Source organism: Berghia stephanieae, chromosome 4 (assembly GCF_034508935.2).
Source record: "Berghia stephanieae isolate SIO BIC M18660-M18661 chromosome 4, UCSD_Bste_1.3, whole genome shotgun sequence".
NCBI lineage: Eukaryota > Metazoa > Mollusca > Gastropoda > Nudibranchia > Aeolidiidae > Berghia > Berghia stephanieae.
The window spans coordinates 31,242,108-31,269,453 of record NC_088363.1 but is presented as its reverse complement, the minus strand read 5'-3'; the positions used below and the strand labels follow the sequence as shown (position 1 = coordinate 31,269,453).

General features: G+C 33.1%; 1 protein-coding gene across 10 annotated transcripts in view; it reads left to right on the top strand.

The window, feature by feature from the left end:
• LOC144970415 (basement membrane-specific heparan sulfate proteoglycan core protein-like) overlaps nt 1-27,346 on the top strand; it is a 255,662-nt gene that overhangs the window by 176,879 nt on the left and 51,437 nt on the right. For all 10 annotated transcript variants that reach the window (XM_078910024.1, XM_078910025.1, XM_078910028.1 and 7 more), the window contains 27 exons: nt 169-456; nt 2,172-2,293; nt 3,123-3,296; nt 4,004-4,096; nt 4,979-5,062; nt 5,813-5,958; nt 6,981-7,092; nt 8,029-8,142; nt 8,419-8,546; nt 9,027-9,175; nt 9,762-9,820; nt 10,399-10,539; nt 12,175-12,462; nt 13,370-13,453; nt 14,028-14,146; nt 15,263-15,374; nt 16,953-17,066; nt 17,813-17,940; nt 18,723-18,809; nt 19,498-19,553; nt 20,200-20,279; nt 21,033-21,173; nt 21,775-21,966; nt 23,483-23,575; nt 24,222-24,308; nt 25,280-25,513; nt 26,827-26,937. In XM_078910024.1, the coding sequence (XP_078766150.1) occupies nt 169-456; nt 2,172-2,293; nt 3,123-3,296; nt 4,004-4,096; nt 4,979-5,062; nt 5,813-5,958; nt 6,981-7,092; nt 8,029-8,142; nt 8,419-8,546; nt 9,027-9,175; nt 9,762-9,820; nt 10,399-10,539; nt 12,175-12,462; nt 13,370-13,453; nt 14,028-14,146; nt 15,263-15,374; nt 16,953-17,066; nt 17,813-17,940; nt 18,723-18,809; nt 19,498-19,553; nt 20,200-20,279; nt 21,033-21,173; nt 21,775-21,966; nt 23,483-23,575; nt 24,222-24,308; nt 25,280-25,513; nt 26,827-26,937 (3,536 nt within the window). The remainder of the gene's footprint in view (nt 1-168; nt 457-2,171; nt 2,294-3,122; nt 3,297-4,003; nt 4,097-4,978; nt 5,063-5,812; nt 5,959-6,980; nt 7,093-8,028; nt 8,143-8,418; nt 8,547-9,026; nt 9,176-9,761; nt 9,821-10,398; nt 10,540-12,174; nt 12,463-13,369; nt 13,454-14,027; nt 14,147-15,262; nt 15,375-16,952; nt 17,067-17,812; nt 17,941-18,722; nt 18,810-19,497; nt 19,554-20,199; nt 20,280-21,032; nt 21,174-21,774; nt 21,967-23,482; nt 23,576-24,221; nt 24,309-25,279; nt 25,514-26,826; nt 26,938-27,346) is intronic.

Below are 27,346 nucleotides of genomic sequence, written 5' to 3'. Positions count from 1 at the left end.
AGTCATTCTGACTAGTCTCATAAATTTGATAACAATTTCAATGTTAGCATCGAAATTAACCCGACAAAACAGGTTCCGTTTTGAGGTGGTAGTTTTAAAATGAATGTAGTCCAAAACATTTCATATTTTCATTGCTGTATCAAATACTTTTTTGACTGTCTTTTACAGCTGAGCCTTCCATTGTGACGCCACCCCAGCCTGAAATCACTGTTGAGGTCAACGGAACATTTACCATCATTTGTGAGGCTGTCGGTGTTCCTACACCTCTGATCATCTGGCGTCTGAATTGGGGCAATATCCCAACAGGACCTCGTGTTACAGTTACTAGTGCTGATGGAAAAGGTACCCTTCGTATCACAAACGCATTGACCTCTGATGCTGGAGCATACACTTGTGAGGCCATCAACAATAGAGGAAGTATCTTTGCCGTACCTGATGCTTTGATCATTGTTAGGGGTAAGAGCAACTGATTGAGTCGAATTTAGTCTGTTGTGTTTGTGCAACCGTTGGGTTATCCTTAAGTAGTGAGGCTGCAACTGGTGGTGGTGGCGTATTGATATTGGTTGTGGTGGCAAAGATCATGGTAGTGATGGTGATAGTGTATTGATGTTATCGGAGTTGAGGTGTATTAATGTAGTGTTGGTGACGATGCTGTAGTGATGTTGATGTTGGTGTGTTGGTGCCTAGTGGTTGTGTATAGGTGTGGCGGTGGTGGTGTATTGACGTTGAGCGGTGGTACTTCTCCTGCTGGTGGTGGTGGTGGTGTTGGTGGTGTGGTGATAGTATGGTGGCAATGGTGGTAATTTTAGTTTGGTGGTGGGTTATCCTAAAGTAGTGAGGCTGCCACTGGTGGTGGTGGCGTATTGGTATTGAATGTTGTGTTGACGAAGATCATGGTTGTGATGTTGATAGTGTATTGATGTTATTTGAGTTGTATTAGTGTGGTGTTGGTGACGATGGTGTAGTGATGTTGATGTCGGTGTGTTGGGACGTAGTTGTGGTGTATGGATGTGGTGGTGGTGGTTGTGGTTGTGTATTGATGTTGGGTGGTGGTACTTGTGCTGCTGCTGCTGGTGGTGGTGGTGGTGTGGTGATAGTATGGTGGCAATGGTGGTAATTTCAGTGTGGTGGCCGCACAACAAATGGAGATGGATAAGACACATATTGATGAAACCAAAGGACAATATCCCAAGGACAGCCCTGCAATGGAATCCTTCCGGAAAGAGGAAAAAGGAAGACATAGATCAACCTGGACGAGAGACATTCTCGTATAGCTGGAGAGGTCTGGGATGCCCTGGAGGAGATGGAAAGACTGGCCAATAGCAGAAGAGGATGGAAAAGTTTCATCGGTGGGATTAGGACTGAAGATGAAGAAGAAGAAGAAGAAGAAGAAGAAGAAGAAGAAGAAGAAGAAGAAGAAGAAGAAGAAGAAGAAGAAGAAGAAGAAGAAGAAGAAGGTAGTTGTAGTGTTGATAATGATGAATGTTAATGTATATTTAAAGCAAAGATGGAGCCAGTATTTATTCTAAATATTCAGAGCGGCCTTTCAAGTTAAAGTCTTTCAATCATTCATTTATATATTTGTTGGTTTTTCCATTCATTTTTGTCATTAAGTTTGGTAGTGGTAGTAGCAGTAGTAGTAGTAGTAGTAGTAGTAGTAGTAGTAGTAGTAGTAGTAGTAGTAGTAGTAAGTTGTATAGTAGTAGTCGTTGTAGTATTAGTAATAGTAGTAGTAGTAGTAGTAGAAGAAGTAGTAGTAGTAGTAGTAGTAGTAGTAGTAGTAGTAGTAGTAGTAGTAGTAGTAGTAGTAGTAGTAGTAGTAGTAGTAACAGTTGTAATAGTAGTAGTCGTTGTAGTATTAGTAATAGTAGTAGTAGTAATAGTAGTAGTAGTAGTAGTAGTAGTAGTAGTAGTAGTAGTAGTAGTAGTAGTAGTAGTAGTAGTAGTAGTTGTAGTAGTAGTAGTAGTAGTAGTAGTAGTAGTAGTAGTAGTAAAGAGCCTTTTCCAAGGACTCAATTATGCGCCACTCAGAAAGGGACTCGAACACAGGACCTTCTGATCCAAAGGCATGTGTCACACCACAAGACACATAGCCGCAAAAAAAAAAGTAAAAATGTTCTTCTTAAAAACAAAATGAAGATAAAAGTGTTGCAAATTTTTGTCGTTTACAGGAACTAAACAATGCCAAGCTCCTTTCTTCAACTCAGAAGCTGTCAGTAGGAACGAATGTGTGCGTTGTTTCTGTTTTGGCAGAACACAGACTTGTTACAGTAGCACACTTCAAATGTCTCAGGTACACACCACAATAATTGACTTACTATGTATAGATAAATATGTCTATTTAATGTCCACGGTTTACACTTCCACAATGTTCATTGACCTTCATAACTAAATTCCAATGTCTGATATTGAAATAAATGACCCTCACCTTGCAAAGAAAAACTCTCAACCCTGGAACTTCGCAAAGTTCTAATATGGAAATATGGTGGACTAAATAAATTAAAGGAAATTTAGTGATAACAGCTCGGTTGGTAGATCACTCAGTTCACATGCTAAGAGACCAAGACCCATCCCAGATGCAGTCGAGCTTTTTTTTTCTTCCGATCCCCCTTTCCACCCAGCAGTGATTAGGTAGCTGACTGTTAGATCAGGCAGAAAGTACTTTGCGATAGACGTGGACGCTATTGTATGTTTCACGTTATATAAACCAGGATAAACTCTGTGTTTATGAGTCTCATCGCTCGGAAGTACTACTACGACTTAGTGATGAGTGAAAATGATCAAAAATAGAAAATTGAATTGTTTATATATATATATATATATATATATATATATTATATATATATATATATATATATATATATATATATATATATATATATATATATTTTAAGGAAACAGAACTTAATTTCCTTAATGAGGGCATATATTCTAATTGAAATTTTATGAGTTCAACTTAACTCTCTCACGAATGGGCAATTGAAATTGATGAAAGTTTAATTCATGTTATACTTGATAGGAGTTAAATCTCAACATCAGATTTTGGCATATTATTTTGGGACGATTTGTCACAAATCAATTATAAAATTGCAAGAAATAATCTTCATTGACCTTTGTATCAGATCACCCTTGGAAATTCTGTGGAACTTGTCAGACGCACAACTCTGGAACCGACAGAGAGAGGATTCGTGCAGTACATTCCAGCATCCGGAGAGTTTGAAGTCAAGGATTTTAACAGAGTCCTGAGAACGGGAAGCTACTATTGGTCCCTGCCTTATCAATATTTGAGCAAAAGGGTGAGTGACTAGACCCAGCATTTGAGGGGATTTATATCAAAAATTGCATAGAGCAAAGACAAAGAATAAATACAAAGAAAATAATGCATGAAATTAAAAACACCTAGGAATGATAAAAGACGTCACAGGGGTTGCTTTCTTTATTTGTTTCATATGTTTGGTTTGGCTAGTTTTGTTCGTTATATTTGTTGATTTAGACTAAACTAAACTTGAGCTTTTATATAGGGCAATATCTACCAAACGTGCTCAAAGCGCTTTACAAAGGGTCCCTGACCAACATGTAACATGTAGAACAAGACATGACGCCTCTTAGGCGTTATAGCAATATTTTTTTTAACAGAGACAACGCTGTTGACGGCCAGGTACTCATTTTACACCTGAAAGAAAATGAGTAAAGAGCCTTTTCCAAGGCTCGAAGCCAGGACCTTCCGATCCTAAAGCGAGTGCCATACCACTAGACCACATAGCATTTGTTGTTGTTGTTGTTGTTGTTGTTGTTGTTGTTGTTGTTGTTGTTGTTGTTGGGGCTGTTTTTCTTCTGTTTTCTTTTTTTTTTTTTTTTTTTTTTGGCTTGTTTGTTTCGGTTTTTGTTTGGGTTTTTTTTTTCTTTTGTTTTTTTTGTTAGATTATATTCGAAGAAGTTATATGTATATTTTCAGTCCTTAGGCCTCCTTTAAGTATATTCTTAAGCATGTTTTTTTTCACAGTTGAGCAGTTATGGTGGAACTTTGAATTATGACGTTACTTATGACGTAGACGGATTTGATGTGCCCACCGACGACCCAGATGTCATTCTCATAGTAAGTGTTTTGACATCAAAATGCATATCAATAACTTCTAAAAAATTTACAATAAAAGTTATATCATATCTTAATTCTTGGGCTCTTGAAAGAAAACATGTATCTTTACATTTTATTCTATAACTGAATGGCAGTCAAGTGCCACTTCGGTAGCAGACAGGGGATCATGTGTCTCTAATTCACTCAGTCTTTTCGGTCTTCTTCAAGAAATCTACATCTCCTACATGCTCACCTAAAACTCACATGTCGAGACATTTTTACATATAAACAAATATACCATTTATAAAATGACGTATTCATGGATGTATTTGATAATTTGTTACTTTTAAAACGTTAAATCTTTTTTACGGTATTTATCTTTGTCGAGATAACAAGAAATAACAAATAAAAACAACAAATAACAACAAATAACAACGTATAACACAAAAATACTTTGATTCTAGCCTATCTATCGTCTATAATATATCGTCATTTAATTGATTAATTAATTAAAAATTTAAATTCCATGTATGATTGTGTAGCCTAGATCTGACAAATCCTGTAGTTTCAACACCGTTACGTCCTGCTGTATGTAATCATGTCATCATCATTTTTTGTCCTATTATACAGTTTTTTCTGTGACAATGAAAATATCAAAAAGTTGTATTGATCACCTTGTGTGAGCATGTTTGTGTTGATATTTGTCGTCATTTTGTTATCAGTTGTTATTTCTTGTTATCAGTTGTTGATTGTTGTTATCAGTTGTTATTTGTTGTTATTTTGTTGTTATCAGTTGTTATTTGTTGTTACCTCAACAAAGATAAATACCGTCTTTATTTTACCTCTTTTTTAAGAAAAGGCTGAAACACTCATTTTATTTTCTTCTTAACCTATTTATTCCAGGGCAATGGCATTACCCTGTTCCATAGGCAAGGTGCTCCATTTAAACCCCGCACATCCAGGACTGTAGCCGTGCCCTTAGTGGAGGTAAGTTGATTAAAATATCATTAAGATTTACTTGATTGGGTTAAACACCAATACAACTCGAACTTGTCAAAAACTATATACTTATACGGAGCTATCTTATGTATCTTATTAATTTGGTATAGCCATATTTTCTATCAGCCAAAATGAAGCAAGTTTGATTTTTTACTCAAGCTTCAGATTTTTTTAAAAATGAATTTTCAATAGAATTGCTGAAAATATTGTTACCTTAGCTATAAAAAGACATGAGATCATATTAACTTAATGTTAATTTAACAGCATTTCAATATTATATTTCATTTAAATAAAAGTAAAAAGTTACACAATTTTGGAAAAAATTTGATTTTTTTCCTTTAAAGAAATTTCCATTTTTTTATCAATGAAAGTACATACTTCATTTCTGCTTTTGATCACAGTATTATGATAAAACATTCAAACACGATGTGAAAGATATTTTATATTGATGTGATTTGTGTTTTATATTTGAACAATGGTCTGATGCTGACAATTTCAGGATTTCTTGCAGTATTATTAACCTTTTAAAAAGAAAAAAATGATATGGGTACGTGATTATTAATCATGGATTAAAGGTAATTATAATGATGAAAAATTTAGAGAATTGTCAAAATATTTCCAATAACAATTTTAAAGCTGCGTTCTAGTTACAAGTTCAAGTCTATTAATGGCTATTTTTTCTCTCTCCTTGACAAACTTCTCAGTCTTATCTGAAATACTTGCTATTTATTTTCCTAGACATCATGGGAACGTAGCCGTGACAACAGGTTAGATTCCACTTCCATTTCGGACTTTGCATCTCGGGAAGATCTAATGCTCCTGTTGGATAACGTCACCACCATTCTTATTAGAGCTACATATGACAACAAACAGTCTTACATCAAGTAAGTTGTATATTTAAGTGTTTAAATATATTACGCAACGTGTTGCCTCCAAACATATTTAGATGCTGAAAAAATGCCAACCATAGGAAAATCGTCACATTCGTTACGATGAAACCAACATTTTTTCTCATTGAGTTGTCTTTTGTACGCCACAAAATGTGAAGACATTTTATGTTATAGTTATAAGAACTAAACAAAAATATATATAGCATGTTATAATCCCCTTTGGGTTAGAATTTTAAAATCCTATATTATGTTGTGTGCTAATGATGTTTTGAGGAAAACCCATGAAATGGTCAGTAAGGAGAGAGTTAAACGACATGTACTTATTTTGAAGCTCTCATAACCCCTAATTATCATGATTTCATTGTTGTAATGGAAATACTGTCAAACTAACGCAAAATATTTTCCATTACAACAATGTTACATCAAGCCCGCAATTGTGGTTTGAATGTCAGACATGTTAATATGAACATGTTGAATTTAAACCAAGAATATAAGAATTAGATTAAGTGCTTGTATTTTATTGAAAAGAATAACACCATTTCTTAAGTAGCAAAACAAACAAAGAAAAATTAATAAAATTGTTTATCATCTTAATATTCAAACCACTTTTTACATATAGGTTGAATCTCAACAAAATACAGTTTTCAAGCAATGGATCACATGTATATAAGTATATGGAGATTGAAAGAAATACAAAATTGGATGTGGGGGAAGGGGGCGGGGGGGGGATTCATAAAAAATAAGGATTCACTTTATCTGGTACTGCAGAAACATTGAGTGTGGTCAGTGCTGAAACGAGTGCCAATGATTGGAAACAATGTTCCAATTGTTGTTTCTTCAAATAAAGCACTATACATAAGGTACGCCATTGGAACAAAGTACTTGGTTTTAGGCATTTTTACGCCTTTGGCCCAATCATAAAAAACAAGAATATTTTTTATATATTTATCTAGTACTTGGAATAAGGATGTTAGAAATGATTAGATTTCAATGAATTCTGTTTTTAATTTTATAAGGTTGGGCAATGTCTTGTTGACGACTGGGGTAGTACAACCCACAGGTCTGGGTAGGGCTGTGATGGTGGAGGAATGCTCTTGTCCTACTGGCTACACAGGCCTGTCTTGTGAGGTAAGAACTCGTCAAAACTTTTAACATCATCACCATCATCATCATCATCATCATCATCATCATCATCATCATCATCATCATCATCATCATCATCATCATCATCATTATTATCATCATCATCACCATACCCATCATCGCCTTCTTCATCATCATTATCACCGTCATTGCCATTGTTACTATTATACCACCTTATGATTCAATATGTAACCTACTAATCATTAGTCCTCCGAAGGACTGGTCAAATACACTTCCAAGAATTTTTTAACCGAAAGAGTAGAAGTTGTGACATCACGACTTCTCTGCCCTTTTAAAAGCATTGGTTATAACTCTAATTTTATAGTTTAGTTTAATGTTCATTTTCAAGCATCATGTTGATCCCAACATAAGACCGATTTCAGACGACTGGTCATAATTTCACTTTCTAAATCTGTTTCACCATGATATAATATACGATTCTTTCATCTCTTTGTATTTATTAAACGAGTTATTATTATCGTGCCCAATAACACAACGAGCTTGCGAGTATGTGTTATTGCAAAATAACGAGTTTAATTAATACAAAGAAATGGAAGAATACGTTGATTCTACCCGTCCAAGTAAGATTATGAGATATTTTGTAACCAAATGGTATGGTATTAGTACTACTCTTGACCATAATTTGTATCTTTCTCCTGCTTGAATGACAATTTGACCCAAAACTAAAATCGTTGGATTTGTATTCATGTGCACCAAAAGATTATTTATAATTACCAATCAGCTGTCTTTTACACCATATTTCACACCAATTAAATGTGTGAAAATATTCTGCAATCGTTGAATAAAATTTTTGTTTAACGCGTTCAAAGAATTCTTCAACGATTACGTATTTACTAAGAAATGATAGGGTTTTCTAATGGATGATGGGACACATTACTTTATTCATGTCGTTCTTCGCAGGAATGTGACCGAGGTTTCTTCAACACACGACGAGGACGATTCAGCAGACAATGTACTGCTTGTAACTGTAATGGCCACTCAAATGATTGCGACTCTAACACTGGAGAATGTAAAGTAAGTATTTAGAATCTTCTCAAAGGCTAAATGAAAAAGATTTTGTTTTGATCAGGAATTACTTTCATTTTTTTTTTCTTTATGACTTTTCTGTGCACATGTCTACCATTAGACCTTGCATAAAGTATTCTTTGATAGTCTAGATTCCTATTTTAAAAGGTGGTCATATGAGTGTCCACTTCAAACATACAGACAATAAAAACACTAGTCACTAGGTCCAAGCAAAAATAATAGACATTTTTTGAAATATCATTTTCAAATTTTCTCTTCTTTTAGTCATGCCGAGATAACACAGTTGGACCCAACTGCAATGAATGTGCTCCTGGTTACTTTGGGAATCCTTCATCTGGTCGTGCTGATGCCTGTCAACCTTGTCCATGTCCACTCACCAACCCTGAAAACCAGTAAGTCATGACTAATGGTCAGTATTACTGAATAAGTAATGAAAAGGAAAGAACTGAGTTTTTTGTTTAACACAGTATCCACGAAATGTTCACAAAGCCTTCAGATTGTATGTTTGAGTGACTCATGTTGGTAAGCATTCTAAGCCTGGTTTGACAAGCATAAAAAACATTATATTATATATATATATATATATATATATATATATATATATATATATATATATATATATATATATATATATATATATATAAAACATTGACAGAAACAATTTACAACATGTAATACACATAAGGAAAACTATCTTTGTCTAAATATTAACTTGGTGTCGGTTATTTATTAATATGAATTCTGTATTAAATATAATATCAAAACAAGACTGTATGTCATGTTAATTATTTCACAGGTTTATTTCCATGTGTCGCCTTGACAATGATGACCATTATAGCAAATAAATAAAGCCTGCATTTATTGTTTCACAGGTTTACTTCTACATGTCGTCTTGACAACGATGGTCAAGTCACGTGTCAGTCTTGTCCAGACGGCTATATTGGACGTCGCTGTGAAAGATGTGATGATGGCTATGATGGAGACCCTACCGTGGTTGGAGACTACTGCAAACCAATCGACCGTAAGATTCTGATGATGATGATGATGATGATGATGATGATGATGATGATGATGATGCTGATGATAATATTAATAATCACAATGATGATAGTAATAATAATAATAATAATAATAATAATAATAATAATAATAATAATAATAATAATAATAATATTAATAATACATTTATGAACTAAACCATTTAAATGATATTAACTTTAACATTATGTTTTAGCAGGCCTGCCAACTATTACGAAAAATTCGTAGAATTACGACATTTTGTCTCCAATTTCAGAAATTTATGAGTATTTCAAAGTCATAAAACTTATTGAGAATTAAAGTTGATGTCAGACGACACAATTTTAATTATTTTGAAGTGTTACTCAATCCTTAAGAGGGTAACTTGTTGAATTTTTAAGTAAACTATAGCGACTACAATTTTTAGATTTTCAAGTAGGCAGGTAGGCAGGTCTGTTTTAGTTAGAGAAACAAATTGCTCTTAATAAGGATAAAACAACAGATGAATGATTTGTTCATGAACTGTCCTTAAGCTCAACAAACAATTATGAAGGAAGGAACTTTGTTTAACCTTTTTTTTTTCTTTTCAGAGAGACCCATTTGTGATCCAAGAGGTAGCTTGGCTGGAAGCAACCAGTGTGATTGCAAGGTGTGATATAATTGTTACCTGGAGAGTGCATGGTTATTCCACAAGGATGTTGTATTCTACCTTAAAATGAATGATTATATAATTAATGTGACTGATAACTGTCTTTTAATTATCCTTATTTATTTTTATATACATCATTATCACCATCATCATCATCATCATCATCATCATCATCATCATCATCATCATCATCGTCGTCGTCGTCGTCGTTGTCGTCATCGTCGTCATCATCATCATCATCATCATCGATGGCGTCAAAATCATCGTCATCATCATAGTCACCAACATCATTATCATGATAATCATCATCACCATCACCATCACCAGCAGCAGCAGCATCATTGACATCATCATCATTACTATCAGCATCATCGTCATCGTGATCATTATCGTCACCAATTAATTATCAGTATCATCATCATCATCACCACCATCATCATCATCATTGCTCTAATCATAACACAACATAATTCTTTTTGTTCTTTGAGAATAAAATCATTAATTGTACTAAGGGAGATAAAAATGAATTGAACTTATGTGATCAAGCTTCAAATAAAATAGTACCTCGAACTTTTCAGGCCAATGTTCGGGGCGCTAACTGTAATGAATGCAACAGAAACACTTTCTACCTGTCCGCAAATAACCCAGATGGTTGCATCTCCTGTTTCTGCATGGGAGTGACACAGACTTGTCAGAGTACAACATCCAACAGGTCACAGGTAATATTATGAATTGATCCATTTCTTCCAGAACGTAATCAATAGTAATAGTAGTCGTTGTAGTAGTAGTAATAGTAGTAGTAGTAGTAGTAGTAGTAGTAGTAGTAGTAGTAGTAGTAGTAGTAGTAGTAGTAGTAGTAGTAGTAGTAGTAGTAGTTGTTGTTGTTGTTGTTGTAGTAGTAGTAGTAGTTGTAGTAGTAGTACTAGTAGTGGTAGTAGTAGCTGTAGCTGTAGTAGTAGTAGTAGTAGTAGTAGTAGTAGTAGTAGTAGTAGTAGTAGTAGTAGTAGAAGTAGTAGTAGTAGTAGTAGTAGTAGTAGTAGTAGTAGTAGTAGTAGTAGTAGTAGTAGCAGCAGCAGTAGTAGAAGTAGTAGTAGTAGTAGTAGTAGTAGTAGTAGTAGTAGTAGTAGTAGTAGTAGTAGTAGTAGTAGTAGTAGTAGTAGCAGTAGTAGTTGTTGTACAAGTAGTAATTGTAGTAGTGGTAGTAACAATCACAATAATGACAATTTTAATGAAATCCTATATAGTGCTGTAACTATGTAGCATTAGACTCAAAGCACATAAATTACAATAAAAATGGGCTTATAAATAAAATAAATTAATGGGATAAACAATAGATGAATTAATAGGATATGATGAAGAAGGACCAGTGGTCGAAATTTAAAGATAAAAAGATTTGGCAGATGAATTTTAGATATTATTCGTTCATCGGGAAATTATATTTTTTCTACTAAAATAAAAAATGAATCAAAACAAAGAGGTATATTTTCTTCAATAGATTATTATCTTAGCATCTAAATCACCTTGAAATTTGGTAACATTTAAAGCAAAATGTTGAAAATTTTGAAATTTAAGTTTTGGAAGTTTAAGAGTCAAACGTCACTTTACTCAAATATTATAATTTAAGTTTTAATATGAAGTTCTAAGGCATCATGTTTACCCTGAAATAATACTGTTTTGAAATGAATGGCTACATTTACAGACTGAATTACAAAATTAATTTGTCATTCAGATTAATGATGCTTCCTTGTGTTTTTTAAAGTTGTGTTCAGAAATCAGCTGAAATTAACATGAGAAATCAGTTGGTATCAACATGAGAAATCCGTTGAAATCATCGTGAGAAATCAGTTGAAATCAACATGAGAAATCAGTAAAAATCAACATGAAAAATTTGTTGAAATCTACATGAGAAATCACTTGAAATCAAAATGTACATTTATAGGATTAAGTTAATAGATTAATGTTTATTTAACTGGATGATTCACCATGTCCATGGAGCTTCACAATGTTTATTTGTGTCCCGTAACGCTTCAAATTCACATTTCATATTATGCAGGTCACCAGTTAGACGGGCGTTTTATACTAGCACTCTTAAAACATTCATCATTGCCCATAGCCAACCTCATTCACGTGCTGAGGCAAGTGGTGTATTGTGTGCGCAAATTACCTTACCCAGAGTCAAATGCATGGTTAGTGTTACCCATCCAGTCATTGACCATGCTCAACATTTCTGATTTATTTATTGTTCTACAAAGCCGTTGACATAATACCATTTTGAGACAGTTGGTCAATTTTGAATCGAAAAGTAATCACCTATTTTTAAAATTTTTTTTTTGCCCTTCCACTTTTTGTTCTAGGTGGTACTTGCCTTCAGTACATCATCACCAAGTGGTGTGTACCTTACAGATGCTTTGCAGAGAGAACGTATTGAAACCAAACTGAGCACCGACAGTCAAAGCAGGGAACTCATTTACCGAGGCTTTGATGATGATGAAGCAAAGAACCCAACACATTGGAAACTGCCATATCAGTTCTTGGGAGACAAAGTTTCATCATACGGAGGCAATTTGAGATTCACGCTCCGTTACAAGCCTGGCCCAGACAACACACCTGTTGATGCACAAGGACCCTTAGTTGAAATTGGAGTAAGTCTTTTATTTGTCAGGATAGTCATATCATATCCCGACCAGCCTAGTACCACGAAAAGTTCGTAGAATTACGAAATTTTGGCTCCAGTTTCAGAACTTTATATGAGCATCTTTAAGTTATTAAAACTTATTCAAAAGGAAAGCTGATGCCACACTGAATAATTTAAAGGATTTTGAAGTGTTACCTAATTATTGTGAGGGTAACTTGTTGATTCTTAAAGTCGACCATAGCGACTACTATTTTTATCCCCTTAAAAACTACGAATTTTTTCATTTCCAAGTAGGCACGTCTGACTATCTAATCGTGTCTTGTTTTCCACATAATTTTGTTCATAAATCAGTTAAAATCATTATGAACATTTACATCTTGGCATATGTATCACATCATGTCTCTGGCATTTCATTAAATGTTTAGTGCATAAACATCTGATTTCCGTGTCTATTAAATAAAAACATGAGCGTTTATATAGCACAAATGACAATTAATGTACTGGAACACTTTACGAGTGTTTCCAAACCAAAATTGACTCTTAGCATGCAGAACAAGACACGTGCTGTTAAATCACTATTAAATTTTTTTTTAAACTGAGAACACTGTTAGCACTTTTACAAGCCAGATACTCATTTTACACATGAGTGCTGTGTTGTGAGTTTTTTCATGGACTCAACTTTGCATTGCTCAGAGAGGGACTTGAACCAAGGACCAACTCATCCAAAGCCAAGATAAGTGTCATACCACAAGAAAAACAAAGCGCCACAAAGCCTCCGGTTCTCACGCCAAGTCAGGCGAACAGGTTTCATTTTCAGCGAGGCTATTCATTCGTACTCTACCATTGTCTTAGAAAAGAGAATGAAGATAATATATTTATTAGGAATTACAATGTTCATCACATTGATTTTCCAGGGCAATGACATCACATTTGGATACCGAGCTCGTGGAGGAATTCAACCAAATAGACAACAGTCATTCTCTATACCTTTTATTGAGGTGAGCTATATTCTAAATAAATAACAATAATAGAATGAGATTGGAGCTTTAATTTAATTTACAAAGACAGATGGTGTAGATGTTACAGGATACCCCTTTGTCAACAAAACAATGATTGAAACACAAAAGATGAATGAGGTATACGAGGATGGTATAAACAAAGCAATACACAAAACAATTGTTTTGTTTATTCGCCTTACCAAATCCAAGTAAAAACGAAATGAAAGAAATATAGAGTTACAGTTTGTAACAGAAGAAAGATGAAAGTTAATATTTCATGTTTCCCTTTTCTCACGAGAAATAATGAGACATGTAATAAAACAAATGGATAGTGATATGAATTTTTAAAATGGATAAAAGCACAGGATTTGTTGTGTTTATAGCATCAACAAGGTGATTTCAAGATGATGAAGTCTGGTGTCACCAAATTTTCAGTAACTGCTTGATTTAGTTATAGACAGCAAAGAACTACCAAGGTTTGGAATGTTGAAAATGATATTCAAATTATAATGTTTTAGCTACTGGGTTTTTAATATTTATTATGAGGTACTAATATTTACCTCTATCATTACAGACTGAATGGGTGAGAGCAGGTGGAGAGAGAGCCACAAGAGAGCACCTTATGATGGCCCTTGCAGATTTAGATTACATCATAATTAAAGCTGCATTCGCCAGGGATATGGAGGAATCCGCGTAAGTAATCCACATAGCTAAATACAATAGACAGGTAGATAACCACGCCTCTCGGACAATCGTCATAAACTAATCAATGGCAGTGATTGGTAGAAACAGCAAACCACACAGGTTTTACTATTGATAATATGTGCCTAAATAAAATTACGCACTGTTCTACCGCTTGAGAAATAGAACTAACACAGTAAAACTATGTTAAATTTAAACACTCATAATCTGATCAAGAAAATTGTGTGATAACTAGTCACCATTTTCATGGTATAAAAACAATAACACACAATGATCAGAGAGAGGTCGATTTCATTCGCGTTACTCTTTGTAAACAACCAGCTATGTTTGTCCAACCACGTGTGAAGGTGTGTCACAAATTCCATGTTTTGATTGGTCAGAAATCTGCTGGTTAATTAGTAGCCCCTCAGAGTCAGTGGACCCATGGGGTCAGAGTTTATCCCTGTTTCTATCTCTTTCGTTTTTTAGCAAAAAACTTAGCCCCATTGCTCACTTTATTTTTGGATTACCTCATTGTTCCTGACAGAGACTCAAATGTAAATCTTCCGTGTAAAATGAATAAAGGGAAATTTGTTCTTTATAATTTATTTGTGTTCCGCCACGTCAATCAAATATTAGAACGGAATGTAACGCCCCCCCCCCCCCCCCCCCCCCCCCCCCCCCCCCCCCCCCCCGAAAACTTCAAAAACTTGAGCATTCATCTAGTACAATATCCACTAAACGTGCCAAAAGCGCTTTACAAGGGGTCCCTAGCCAACAACAACATTTAACAGAAACAATATTCACTCCATAATGAAAGCATTTATTTTGTCCCAATTTTTATATAAGTTGAACTGAAAATTCGAGTTTTTAGCAGCAAATCTACTTCAGTATTTTGAAACAATGGGTCACATTAATTTATGAAAATTTCAAAGTGGCAAACTGGGGAACGGGCAGTCACTGGTGTAAGATAAAGATCTCGACAGGGAGGCTGATTTTATCAGATGTTTTTTTTTTTTTTTCTTGTATTTTTCTCTCTTTCGTTTTCTGGCATTGTTTCGTACAAACTTTTCCAGATCTTTATCACATTTAGATTTAATATATAAAATCAATTTCTTGACCGAACAGAATCAGCAGCATTTCCTTGGACATCGCAGAGAACCGCAACACAGGCCTTGAAAGAGCATATTCTGTAGAACAGTGTTTCTGTCCTAGAGGATATAAGGGACTGTCTTGTGAGGTGAGATAAGAATTCCTTGCATACCATTTATAGGCCACATTTTCTTGAAATATGAGTTACTGTTACGACTATATTATCAATCATTTTCATATTTCCTTCACTTAAGGAAATCCGCGGGTCCTGTGCTGCTCAAATTTTGAGATTCAGAAGGGAAAAAAACGAAAATCGGTTGGTTTTTTTTGTTTTTTTTTTGGTGATTCTTGTGTAACAATATCTGTAGAATCTTATGCTTCAAAACTCAAAAAAGTGTCTAAAGCTCCTACAATTACCTTTGATTGGGTAATGGTTAATTAAAATATTAATAAAATGTTTAAAGTCCTCCAACTTTACCCCTTAGCAACCATATTTTTTCACAATCGTAGCATAGCAAAGCTTGGTATCATTGGAAACGTCTAAATGGCAACTAAACATTACTTTTATTTTCGTTTATATCCATCTTTGTTTTAAAATTTCATAAAATATGTAGGTTAATGCACAAAATGTTTGTCTAGTCTTTTTTTAGGCATATAAATGTATTTTTGCATTTTTCTCAAAATGTCATTTTTGACTAACTTTTCTCACTATTTTAAGTAGATCTCAAAAGACAACTGCCGGAATTTGCTGTAAATTTGACACAATGTTTAATAGATGTAAATGTATCCTCTTATAAAGAGATTTTTAAATTAGCTGTTTCGCTTTTTGAGTTAGCACATTTTTCTCTGTAAATAGTCTCTAAATGCATATACCTCGTTGTAGCCTAATAATGGGACACTTTGAGGCTGAATATGGAAAAATATGATAAAGAAACTCAAAATCAGCTTCGATTAGGTGTTAGAGGATGTCCTTAGGAGTTATAATGCCAATATCAGGCCTTAAACTAGAATATGTTTTGAGATCTACTCAACAGCCACATTTATGTATATAAACAAGCAACAAAGACATAATATTGGTTTTTGTGGTATACCATAGCCGCACCTCCATAGCTGAATAATCTAGTATCGAAATATTTGTAGCATTTTTTCGGAAAGTAACTGATAATCCACTTTAGATCTATATTATAATATGGATTACTGATACCCATTCAGGGGGCCACAAAACTATAGTGGCCTAGTTGGATTAGAAACGTCTATGGAGTTTCTGTTTATTTATTTATTTATTTATTTATTTATTTATTTATTTATTTATTTATTTATTTATTTATTTATTTATTATTTTTCTAGAGATTTATTTATGCTTACTTACTTACATCAAATAAAAGTGTTTCCAATATTTTTATAGACATATTGTCAAGTACTTGCCGAATATATGATTTCATTGTGAATGGAGGCAATGTGTAACTTTTCGAATAGGAGATCTTTGTTTTGAATTTTATAGAAATTCATCTTAATATAGTTTGCATTTGTATTCTTTGTGTGACATTTAAAAAAAAATATTTTCCTCTTTGTTTTTCTTTTGTTTGGTTATATTTTTCAACTTTTTTTTGTTTTTATTCATTATTTCGGGTAGGGGGGGGAGGGTTAATATCAATCTTAACCCCTTTCATGTTGAACATACGTATCACTTGTAATGTGATATTTTCACCCATTTTTCATTTTTCAGGATTGTGCCACAGGCTACACAAGGACTGGAGGCGGATTGTACCTTGGTCTGTGTCAGCCCTGCCAGTGTAACGGCCATTCATCCACATGTGATCCTGAGACTGGAGTGTGCAGGGTGAGTGGTTAGTCAATGTGGAAATAGTGCTGTATGAAATGAATGTACAGGGGCGTGGCTATATTGGTTGCTTTTGGTGCCTGGTACCGCTCCATCTTTTAAAAATGGATTACAGCATTTTTAAAAAAAAGAATACTGATAAATAGTATATACCGCCTCTTACTTATTTGAGTCTTTTCTTTAATTTTTAAAAATTCTTTTATATTTACAAAGATGGCATGTGTAAGTCATTTTCTTCTGATTCTGGCACCACTTTATATTGTAATCATGCCACACCACTGGTGGATGACGTCACTTAGCTCTTTGTCATTGCTTTTAGACCGCCAGTTGGGTGAGGAAAACAGTTGTCCTTCAGATCCATTAGATACTTGGAGCCGTAGTTTAACCCGGTTTCTATAGCATGGAACAGACTCTTTGGATGGGATGCTAAGTCTATCTCGAGGTACTTTCCACCAGATCTAAAGAGACCCAGCTACCCAATCACTGTTGGGTGGACAGGGAGGTCAGAAAAAAAATATCAAGTGCTCCCGGCATCGAACTCAGTCCCTTAGCTTGTGAAGCAAATGCTCTACAAACTGAGCTATTTGGACCTCCAGTTGAGTGATAAGTTATCACTCTAAATCAGTGAGTGGAAATGTAGTCTATCATATATAATCTTTTTATTGACTTTTGATGTGTTAAGTATGATATAAATTCGAACTATCACTGCTCTCTGATTGGTTAAAAATTATTTTCTCCATGACTAGAATTGCCGCCACAACACATATGGTGACAAATGTGAGAAGTGTGCCCGTGGTTTCTATGGTGATGCCACTCGTGGATCTGTCAACGACTGTCAGTCTTGTCCGTGTCCTCTCACCCAGGCTCCAAACCAGTAAGTGTGATACAGTCGTGTATTGTTTGAATGACACAAACAACAATGACAACGATGATATTGGTTATGATCAGTAGTGGTAGTAGTAGTAGTAGTAGTAGTAGTAGTAGTAGTAGTAGTAGTAGTAGTAGTAGTAGTAGTAGTAGTAGTAGTAGTAGTGGTGGTGGTGGTGGTGGTGGTGTTGGTAGTAGTAGTAGTGGTGGTAATAGTAGTAGTAGTAGTAGTAGTAGTAGTAGTAGTAGTAGTAGTAGTAGTAGTAGTAGTAGTAGTAGTAGTAGTAAAAGTAATAATTATAATGATAATAAGAATAATCGTAATAATAATAATAATGATAATAATAATAATAATAATAATAATAATAATAATAATAATAATAATAATAATAATAATAATAATAATAATAATAAATAATAATAATAATAATAATAATAATAATAATAAAAATAATAATAATAATAATAATAATAATAATAATAATAATAATAATAATAATAATATATTATTATTATTATTATTATTATTATTATTATTATTATTATTATTATTATTATTATTATTATTATTATTATTATTATAGTAATAATAACATTTCATATCATATTTTAAACTAACAATAGTATTGATGCAGAAGAGTTTAATTTTAGATGACAATTAATGATTATAGCGGTACTTGTTGTGGTGATGCGTTGATCGTTGGTGAGGTAAACAAGTTTTAGTAAAATCTACATTAATGATAGTGATTAACATGGTGATAACGTATTTACATTATATTCTATATTTAGATTCAGCCCAGACTGTTTCTTGGACACAGATAACCAAGTCACTTGTAGTGCTTGCCCGAACGGACATGAGGGTCGTAGATGTGAAAGGTATTATCATAGTAGTTGTTAAAAGTATTGAACCAAGATTATTGTAAATAAAAATATAATATTATATGAAAAGCTCAAGATGGCCGCCAACTTGTCAAAAAGATGTAAACCTGAGACTCTTGTGTTGAAGACAATGTATGGATTACAAATTGTTTCGTCAACATTTTAAAATGTGTTTACATCAGTAATAAAGCATTGCTTATTCATATGATCGGAACATTGACATGTTTTTAGAAAGTAATAAGGAAAAATGAATATAACAGCTTGAAAAAGGAAAAAAACACCAAACACAGAACGCTTCGGGCTCAAAACCCTTCTTCAGCCAACAACAAAAAACAGTGAAAACTTAAATACATTACTAAAAAAAACAGATCGACGACTAAATGTTTTGTAGGTCCTCTCAAAATGGGACAGCATGGCTCAGCAGTAGGGTCTTTGCTTCGTAATCAAAAGGTACCGAGTTCGACTACTCATCTCGTTGTGTGGCCTTGAGCAAGTCACCTCGCCCTAGCTCACATGTTATTCCAGTCTTCCCTTGGAATAGACCCTAAAGACAAATTTCCCCTTGGGTATAGATATAGGGAATTTATTTATTTCATTATTTTATTTATTTCTTTATATAGTAATGTTATAGATGTAGATATATTTAGATATAGTTATAATTATCAGCTTTGAATAAATATTTCAGGTGTGCTGCTGGCTACCAAGGAAATCCAATGTTGCCAAATGACTACTGTAAAATTGGTGAGTGAAAGTTCCCGTTCATAATCTTGAGACCTTTGATATTAAGCTTATACATACAGAGATATAACTTTTCCGATGTCAAAGTAAAGACTATTTTGTTTTTAAATTTGGAGCCTTTATTATATATATATATATATATATATATATATATATATATATATATATATATATATATATATATATATATATATATTGTTTATACTGGTTTAAATTCAACTTGGATCAAATTCTATATGCTGTGTGAATTACAAGAAGTTGTAGAAAAAAACGGTGAAATTAATTCCAATGATGAGATAAGTATGGAGTGCAATGAATGAAATTTGTACAGGAAATAAATGCGTCTTTGATGCCGTTTTAATGGTGCTGCTTAAAGCGTGAAGATATAAATAACAATGAATGATCAAATGGAATGAAAGCTTCAATTTAAGTCACGAAGATGGGCAACAAGACACGATGAATGAAACACTGTATGTTTTGTTGACAATGAGAAACCTGAAATGCACTCATTCTCTGTCTGTGTGAATGACATTGGAGCTGCCATTCCATTTAACTACTGTTATTTAAACAACCGTATTACTTCTTGCCGTATCTTGGTAATATTGTTTTCTGCATTTTATCAGAAATTTTCGTTTTCATTAACATGTAGATGTGACCTGTGATTGTGATCAGAGGGGAACAGTACCCAATACATTGTGTGACTCAGACACGAAACAATGCCAGTGCAAGGTTAGTTAGATATTTGCCTTACTTTATATTAACTTTGACGCTTAAGTTATAAATCAACAATTTACCCCCAGTGTCGTTGATTACTCGTAATGATTTCTAAGTTGGTCCGAAGTGGATTGACTTAAAACTGTTAAAACAGGTTTTATTGAGTTGTATGACGTAAGAATCGTTGTTGTATGAAATTTTCATACAAGTTGGCTGGTCTTCATCAGGCAATATCCATGATAATGTTAATAAAATTATATATATATATATATATATATATATATATATATATATATATATATATATATATATATATATATATATATATATATATATATATTATATATAATTGTGTGTGTGTGTGTGTGAATTTAATTTTAAAAAGATAAAGTTTAAACAACTCAATAAATTATTGATTGTTATCAGATATAAGCCCTATATATAATCCATTGAGTAATTTTAGTTATTGTTATTGTTATTATTATTATTATTATTATTATATTATTTATTATATTATTATTAATATTATTATTATTAGTAGTAGTAGAAGTAGTAGCTGTAGTAGTAGTAGTAGTAGTAGTAGTAGTAGTATCATTATTATCATTATTATTACTATTATTATTATTATTATTATTATTATTATTATTATCATTAGTTTTGCAGTTGGGCATAGAAATACTAAATCAAATTGTTAAGAAAATACTTATTTATATTATTATCTGCTGTGCATTCACTTGTCTTGGATGATCCCAACAACTCTCATTACAGACCTACGCCCAAGGCAGACGATGCAGCTCATGTCAGGACGGATACTTCCATCTGTCTCAGGACAACCAGCAGGGATGCCTCAAATGTTACTGTTCCGGTGTGTCCACTCAGTGCTCTAGCTCCAACTATTATAGGGAAGAAGTGAGAAGAATTTATACAACTTTTTATGTTAACATTTGATAAGATAAGTTAAGATACGAATATAAGAAAATGATAATTTTCATTCAAGATCAATAAAGTATATTTTATCTTATCTTATTTCATCTTATTAACATTTGATTAGGGCCATCATCATCATCATCATCATCATCATCGTCATCATCTTCTGTCTCCTCTTCTTCTTCTTCTTCTTCTTCTTCTTCTTCTTCTTCTTCTTCTTCTTCTTCTTCTTCTTCTTCTTCTTCTTCTTCTTCTTCTTCTTCTTCTTCTTCTTCCTCTTCTTCTTTACTTCCTCCCTTCCTTCTTCACCAATAATATTGTCATTTTCTTGTCTAATTTATCATTATAATTATCATCTTAATTCAACTGATTTAGCAACGGACATAATATTATTGTTCAAGATGCTAAACTTAAGTTACTATTTTGGCTAGTCTCTTTATATTATTATTTGATAAGCCTCATGATTGTCTTCACAATAAAAATCAAATCTATTAGACACATACTTCATTCAATCTTTAAAGAAAAACGATATAAGCAAATATTGAGAAAAGCAGCACCAAATCATAATGTATTTTTTGCACAGATTATACCAATGCTAAACGCAGACGGAACCCATAACTTTGTGCTCACCAACCGACGTCTTAGAACCTCCATCAGCGATGGTTTTACTATGAATGCCGAAGAGCAGGAAATCACATTTACCAACTTTGCTGGAATCCAAAGGGAGAGAGAAAGTCTGTACATCCAACTGCCTCCCAAATTCAGAGGGAATAAGGTGAGTTACACATTTTACAATAATGATAATGATAAATCTTTCTTGTAGAAAATATTGAAATTTCAGTGATTTACCTTGCTTGAACAAATATAAGCATATATATGGAATGAAATTGACGTCATTCAGCTCTTTGTAATTGTTCTTAGACAGCCATTTTAATGGTTAGTTCTCACTAAATTCTATCAATCAGACTATAAACGATAAGGTTACACGTCGTTTCGTGTGTTGGTACGTTATATCCGACTGGCGGACGTGGTGAATTTTACGCAAACCCATGGTATCAATAAATATGTGAGTATATAATCATCACAACAGAAACTACTTAATCATATAACAAATAGACATCCTTCACATATTAAAATATAACACTGAAAATCACGTTTTTGATGCGTTGAAATGTAACACTGATTACACAATTATACACATGTACATATTGTACATTATTTTCCAGGATTCTTATGTTTTTGGTAAATAGCCCATTAGGCCAATGAAAAAATAGCTGCTATGAGTACATAAAGCGATATAGTATATTAGTCATTTATATTTGAAGCAGTGACTTTCAAAACGTGCCATGTCAAATCCATGCAGAAAAGAAGTTGACATTCTTAAGGCATCTTTTTGGTCACTCCTGAATCACCTAGGAAAACCTGGATTCTTAAAACATCAGAGTATTTTTGTTGTCTGGCTGTATGGTCTAGTGGCATGACACTTGCCGTTGGATCTGAATGTCCTGTTCTAATCAGCGATTAGTTGAGTCCTTGGAAAAGGCTCTTTACTGATTTTCTCTCACTATACTCAGGTATACAATAAGTACTGTCAGAAAAAATGTAATATCGCCTAATAGGCCTCATGACTTGTCCTACGGCTGTCATTCAGCTGTTGGCTAGGGATCTCTTGTTATAGATATTAGGAAAAAGAGACAAGTATTTTTCCCACCACAAGAGACAACGCTGTTAACGGACAGGTACTCATTTTTACACCTAAATACGGTGAGAGAATGTGAGTAAAGAGCCTTTTCCAAGGACTCAACTATGCGCCATGCAGAGTGAGGATTCGAACCCTTGACCTTGACCTTCCAGGCGAGTGTCATACCACAAGAACACATTGCTGCACAATGTTCTATAAAATAGAAATGCAGCAATTAAATAGTTGACAGTGCTTATTCTAAGCAGATATAATTTTTTATGACTGCAGTCTCTTTAATCCTGGAATAAGATTGTTATGGACGTCTTTTCAATTATCGATTTATAATTTTAAAAAGTTTTCTAGCCCAAAACAAAGCTGTTGCAACAGTTACAAAAAAAAAACAACAAAAAATGTGTCGTTGAGAGCCAATATTGATATTATATTTTTAAATTGTATAGAAGTACTGCTGGACAGTAAACACAAAATGTAACATTATTTTATCAATAGGACAAAATCATTACATTAACATTGCAAGCAATTACAGTGTGTATATAAGACTATACCTCCTAAGACCCATCCTGTATCATTTTCTATTTATCCCTATTTCCAGGTGACATCATATGGTGGTTATCTTCGCTTTGGTATTTCCTACACAGCTTTTGACACTGGCAGGGACTATCCAGATGTAGATGTGGAATTCATTGTAAGTTGTGGAAACGTAAATTTTTATTATTATTATAATTATTATTACAATTATTATTATTATTATTATTATTATTATTATTATTATTATATATTATTATATTATTATTATTATTATTATTATTATTATTATATTATTATTATTTATATTATTATTATTTATTATTATTATTATATAGTAGTATAGTAGTAGTAGTAGTAGTAGTAGTAGTAGTAGTAGTAGTAGTAGTAGTAGTAGTAGTAGTAGTAGTATAGTATGGTAGTAGTAGTAGTAGTAGTAGTATAGTAGTAGTAGTAGTAGTAGTAGTAGTAGTAGTAGTAGTAGTAGTAGTAGTAGTAGTAGTAGTAGTAGTAGTAGTAGTAGTAGTATAGTAGTAGTAGTAGTAGTAGTAGTAAGTAGTAGTAGTAGTAGTAGTAGTAGTATAGTAGTAGTAGTAGTAGTAGTAGTAGTAGTAGTAGTAGTAGTAGTAGTAGTAGTAGCAGGAGTAGTAGTAATAATAGTAGTAGTAGTTGTAGTACTAGTACGATTATCTCCGAGGTTATTTTTCTTCATTGTGCAAACATTGTTATTAATCTTCCCAATGAAATATTGTCTAACCACCCAATGTCTAACCACATATTATGACCTTTTACTTTGTAATTTTCAGAGCAAACAAGACAAGAGAATGTACCATCTATTCCGACCAAGTCCCACGTCCCGTAACTCTTACACTTATGACATCAAACTTGTTGAGGTAAATTTCTATGCAGTACAAGCATTAGAAATAAGATCTTTTCCCCAAAGAATTTGTGTATTTGTCAAATCAAAAATCACTAGTTTCTTTTAGCTTTGTGTAGGATGAGACGTGAGGCGATATTACAATTTTCCCCCCGACAGAAACAACACGGTTAACAACCAGGTACTCACTTTATGCCTGAATATAGCAAAGTGGTGTGTTACAATGTTTGATGTGTTTGATATGAATCTGAAACGGTGTTTGCTTGACAAAACAGAAAGAAAAACACACAAAACTTCTGTCTTTCTCAACTGACAATCGGACCTTAACCATTTTACACCTGAATACAGTGAATGAATGTGGGTAAAGAGCCTTTTCCAGGGGCTCACTATGCGCCCACTCAGATTGGGACCCGAATCCAAGATATCCCGATCCCAAGGGGAGGGTCATACCGCTAGACCACATAGCCACAAATTAATAACTTGGCAAAACAGAAAGAAAAACTCACAAAACTTCCGTCTGCCTCAACTGACAATCGGACCTTAAACTCCTGAATTTTGTAATCTGGAGGCCTTAGGTTCGGTCAGCAGTCGGGGCAGGCTGATTCGTTGTCATGATTTGTTCACTTTCATGTGTTTGATATAGATAGTGTTTTAAACATATAAATCGATGAAAATAACAGTTTCGAAAAGGAAAATATAGAACAAAATACCTAACACTAAATGTTTTGGGCTCAAAAGCGAACAACAAAAATAATTAAAACTACACAATTCTTTTCTTGAAATAGTATCGCTTGATTATTATTTTTTATTATATTGCTTGTAAAGGATTTTGAGTCCAAAAAGTTCAGTGTTAAATATTTTGTATTTTTTTTTAAAAAAAGCTTTTGTATTCAAATTTGTTCATTCCGGTTTGCAATCCACAGCTTTTAGCAGCTTAATACTTACTTTTTTTCTATTTAAATGAATATTTCTACTTTATTTTCACAGAGCTCTTTCAGGAATGTTATGGATGGGGATTACCCATCCAGGAGAGATTTCATGTACATTCTATCAGACATCGACGCCATCTTGATTCGTGCCACCTACCATACGGCTATGGATTCATTCACTTTACGAGATGTCCGTATGGAGACAGCTGTCCCATCCATGACCAACCTGGGTGCTGCCTTAGAAGTGGAGAGCTGTATTTGTCCTGAAGGATATGCTGGACTTTCATGTCAAGTAAGCAAAACTGATTTTTATTTTTTAAAAGAGCAATGAAAAACTAGGATATGATTTGCATCTTATGGGGATGATATTGATGATGATAATGATAATGCTGCTGCTGATGATGATGATGATGATGATGATGATGATGATGATGATGATGATGATGATGATAATGATGATGATGATAATGATGATTCCTCCTTTTGATTTTACAGTGGACTATTCAAATTTACTCTGAAAACTAGTTTTTAATATTGATACAAATCATGAAAGGTATACAATGTAATATATTCACTCCCCAGCAAACTATGCAAATGCATATATACAAGTAATTAATTGGGCAGTCTTGTTTTTATACTTGAATGCATAAAATTCCCACATTATACGCGTAGGTAGGACATCATTCATACTTTTGTTAAGTAATGTATTATCGGTCATTGATCATACTTAGTTTCCCTTGACTTAATAATAATAATAATAATAATAATAATAATAATTATAATAATAATAATAATAATAATAATAATAATAAATAATAATAATAATAATAATAATAATAATAATAATAATAATAATAATAATAATAATAATAATAATAATAATAATAATAATAATAATAATAATAATAATAATAATAATAATAATAATAATAATAATAATAATAATAATAATAATAATAATATAATAATAATTAATAATAATAATAATAATTGTAATAATAATAATAATAATAATAATAATAATAATAATAATAATAATAATAATAATAATAATAATAATAATAGTAATAATAATAATAATAATAATAATAATAATAATAATAATAATAATAATAATAACAAACAAAGCAAGTTGCTTACTCTACACATACCCAAACACACCCAACACTAAATATATGTGACCTATCACCTCAAAATGGTATAATGTCGATGTAAACTAGTGTCAAAAAGTGATTTTTAAGTTAGAATGTGAGATTTGAGTTGTTGTTAGTTTTAAAACGTTTGGTCGCCTTTTTCTTCAATAATAGATTTCATTATTTTTTTAAAAATCAATTTTTATCATTCACATCACCTCGACATTATATTATCAGCTGCTAACATCAAATCTTTGGGGGCCCGATAGCTCAGTTGGTAGAGCACTCGCTTCATATGCCAAGGGACTGAGATTGATCCCGGGTGCAGTCGAGATTTTTATTTTCAGCCCCCCCCCCCCCCTGTCCAACTAGCAGTGAGTTGGTAGTAGATTGGATCAAACAGGTCTGTTAGATCTCGTAGAAAGTACATTTTAATCAAATTTAACATAGTATATTGTTGATGCCTTTACAGGAATGTGCTGCTGGATACCTTAAAGTTGACTCTGATAACGGCCCACGTTGTATGAAGTGTAACTGCAATGGACACGCCACCAGCTGTGATCCTGACACTGGTGAATGTATGGTGAGTGTGTCTAGTTCAGAGCCACTAGAAGTACTAGGCTTATTGTGCTAAACTCACAGCTGTACATTTTAGATCAAAATTTGTGCAATTTATTCTTCCATTAGCTTATGTCACAAAATTTTATTTAGCTGCTATTTATTGTTTTTGAATTATCTTATTTGAAAGAAACATCATTCCAATTGGTTGATGCATTCCCTTGAAAGGAATTATACATCGAACAGCGGGCTATAATTGACTTCCTTACTGCAGAGAGCTGTGCACCTTTAAACATTCATGAACGACTGAAAATTATTTATGGTGACTTGTGTGTTGACATTCAAACAGTTCAAAGAAATGGGTTAGGTGTTTAATGGAATTTACTTACATTAACGACCAGGCTCATAGTTTTCGTCCACTTCAGCAAATCAAC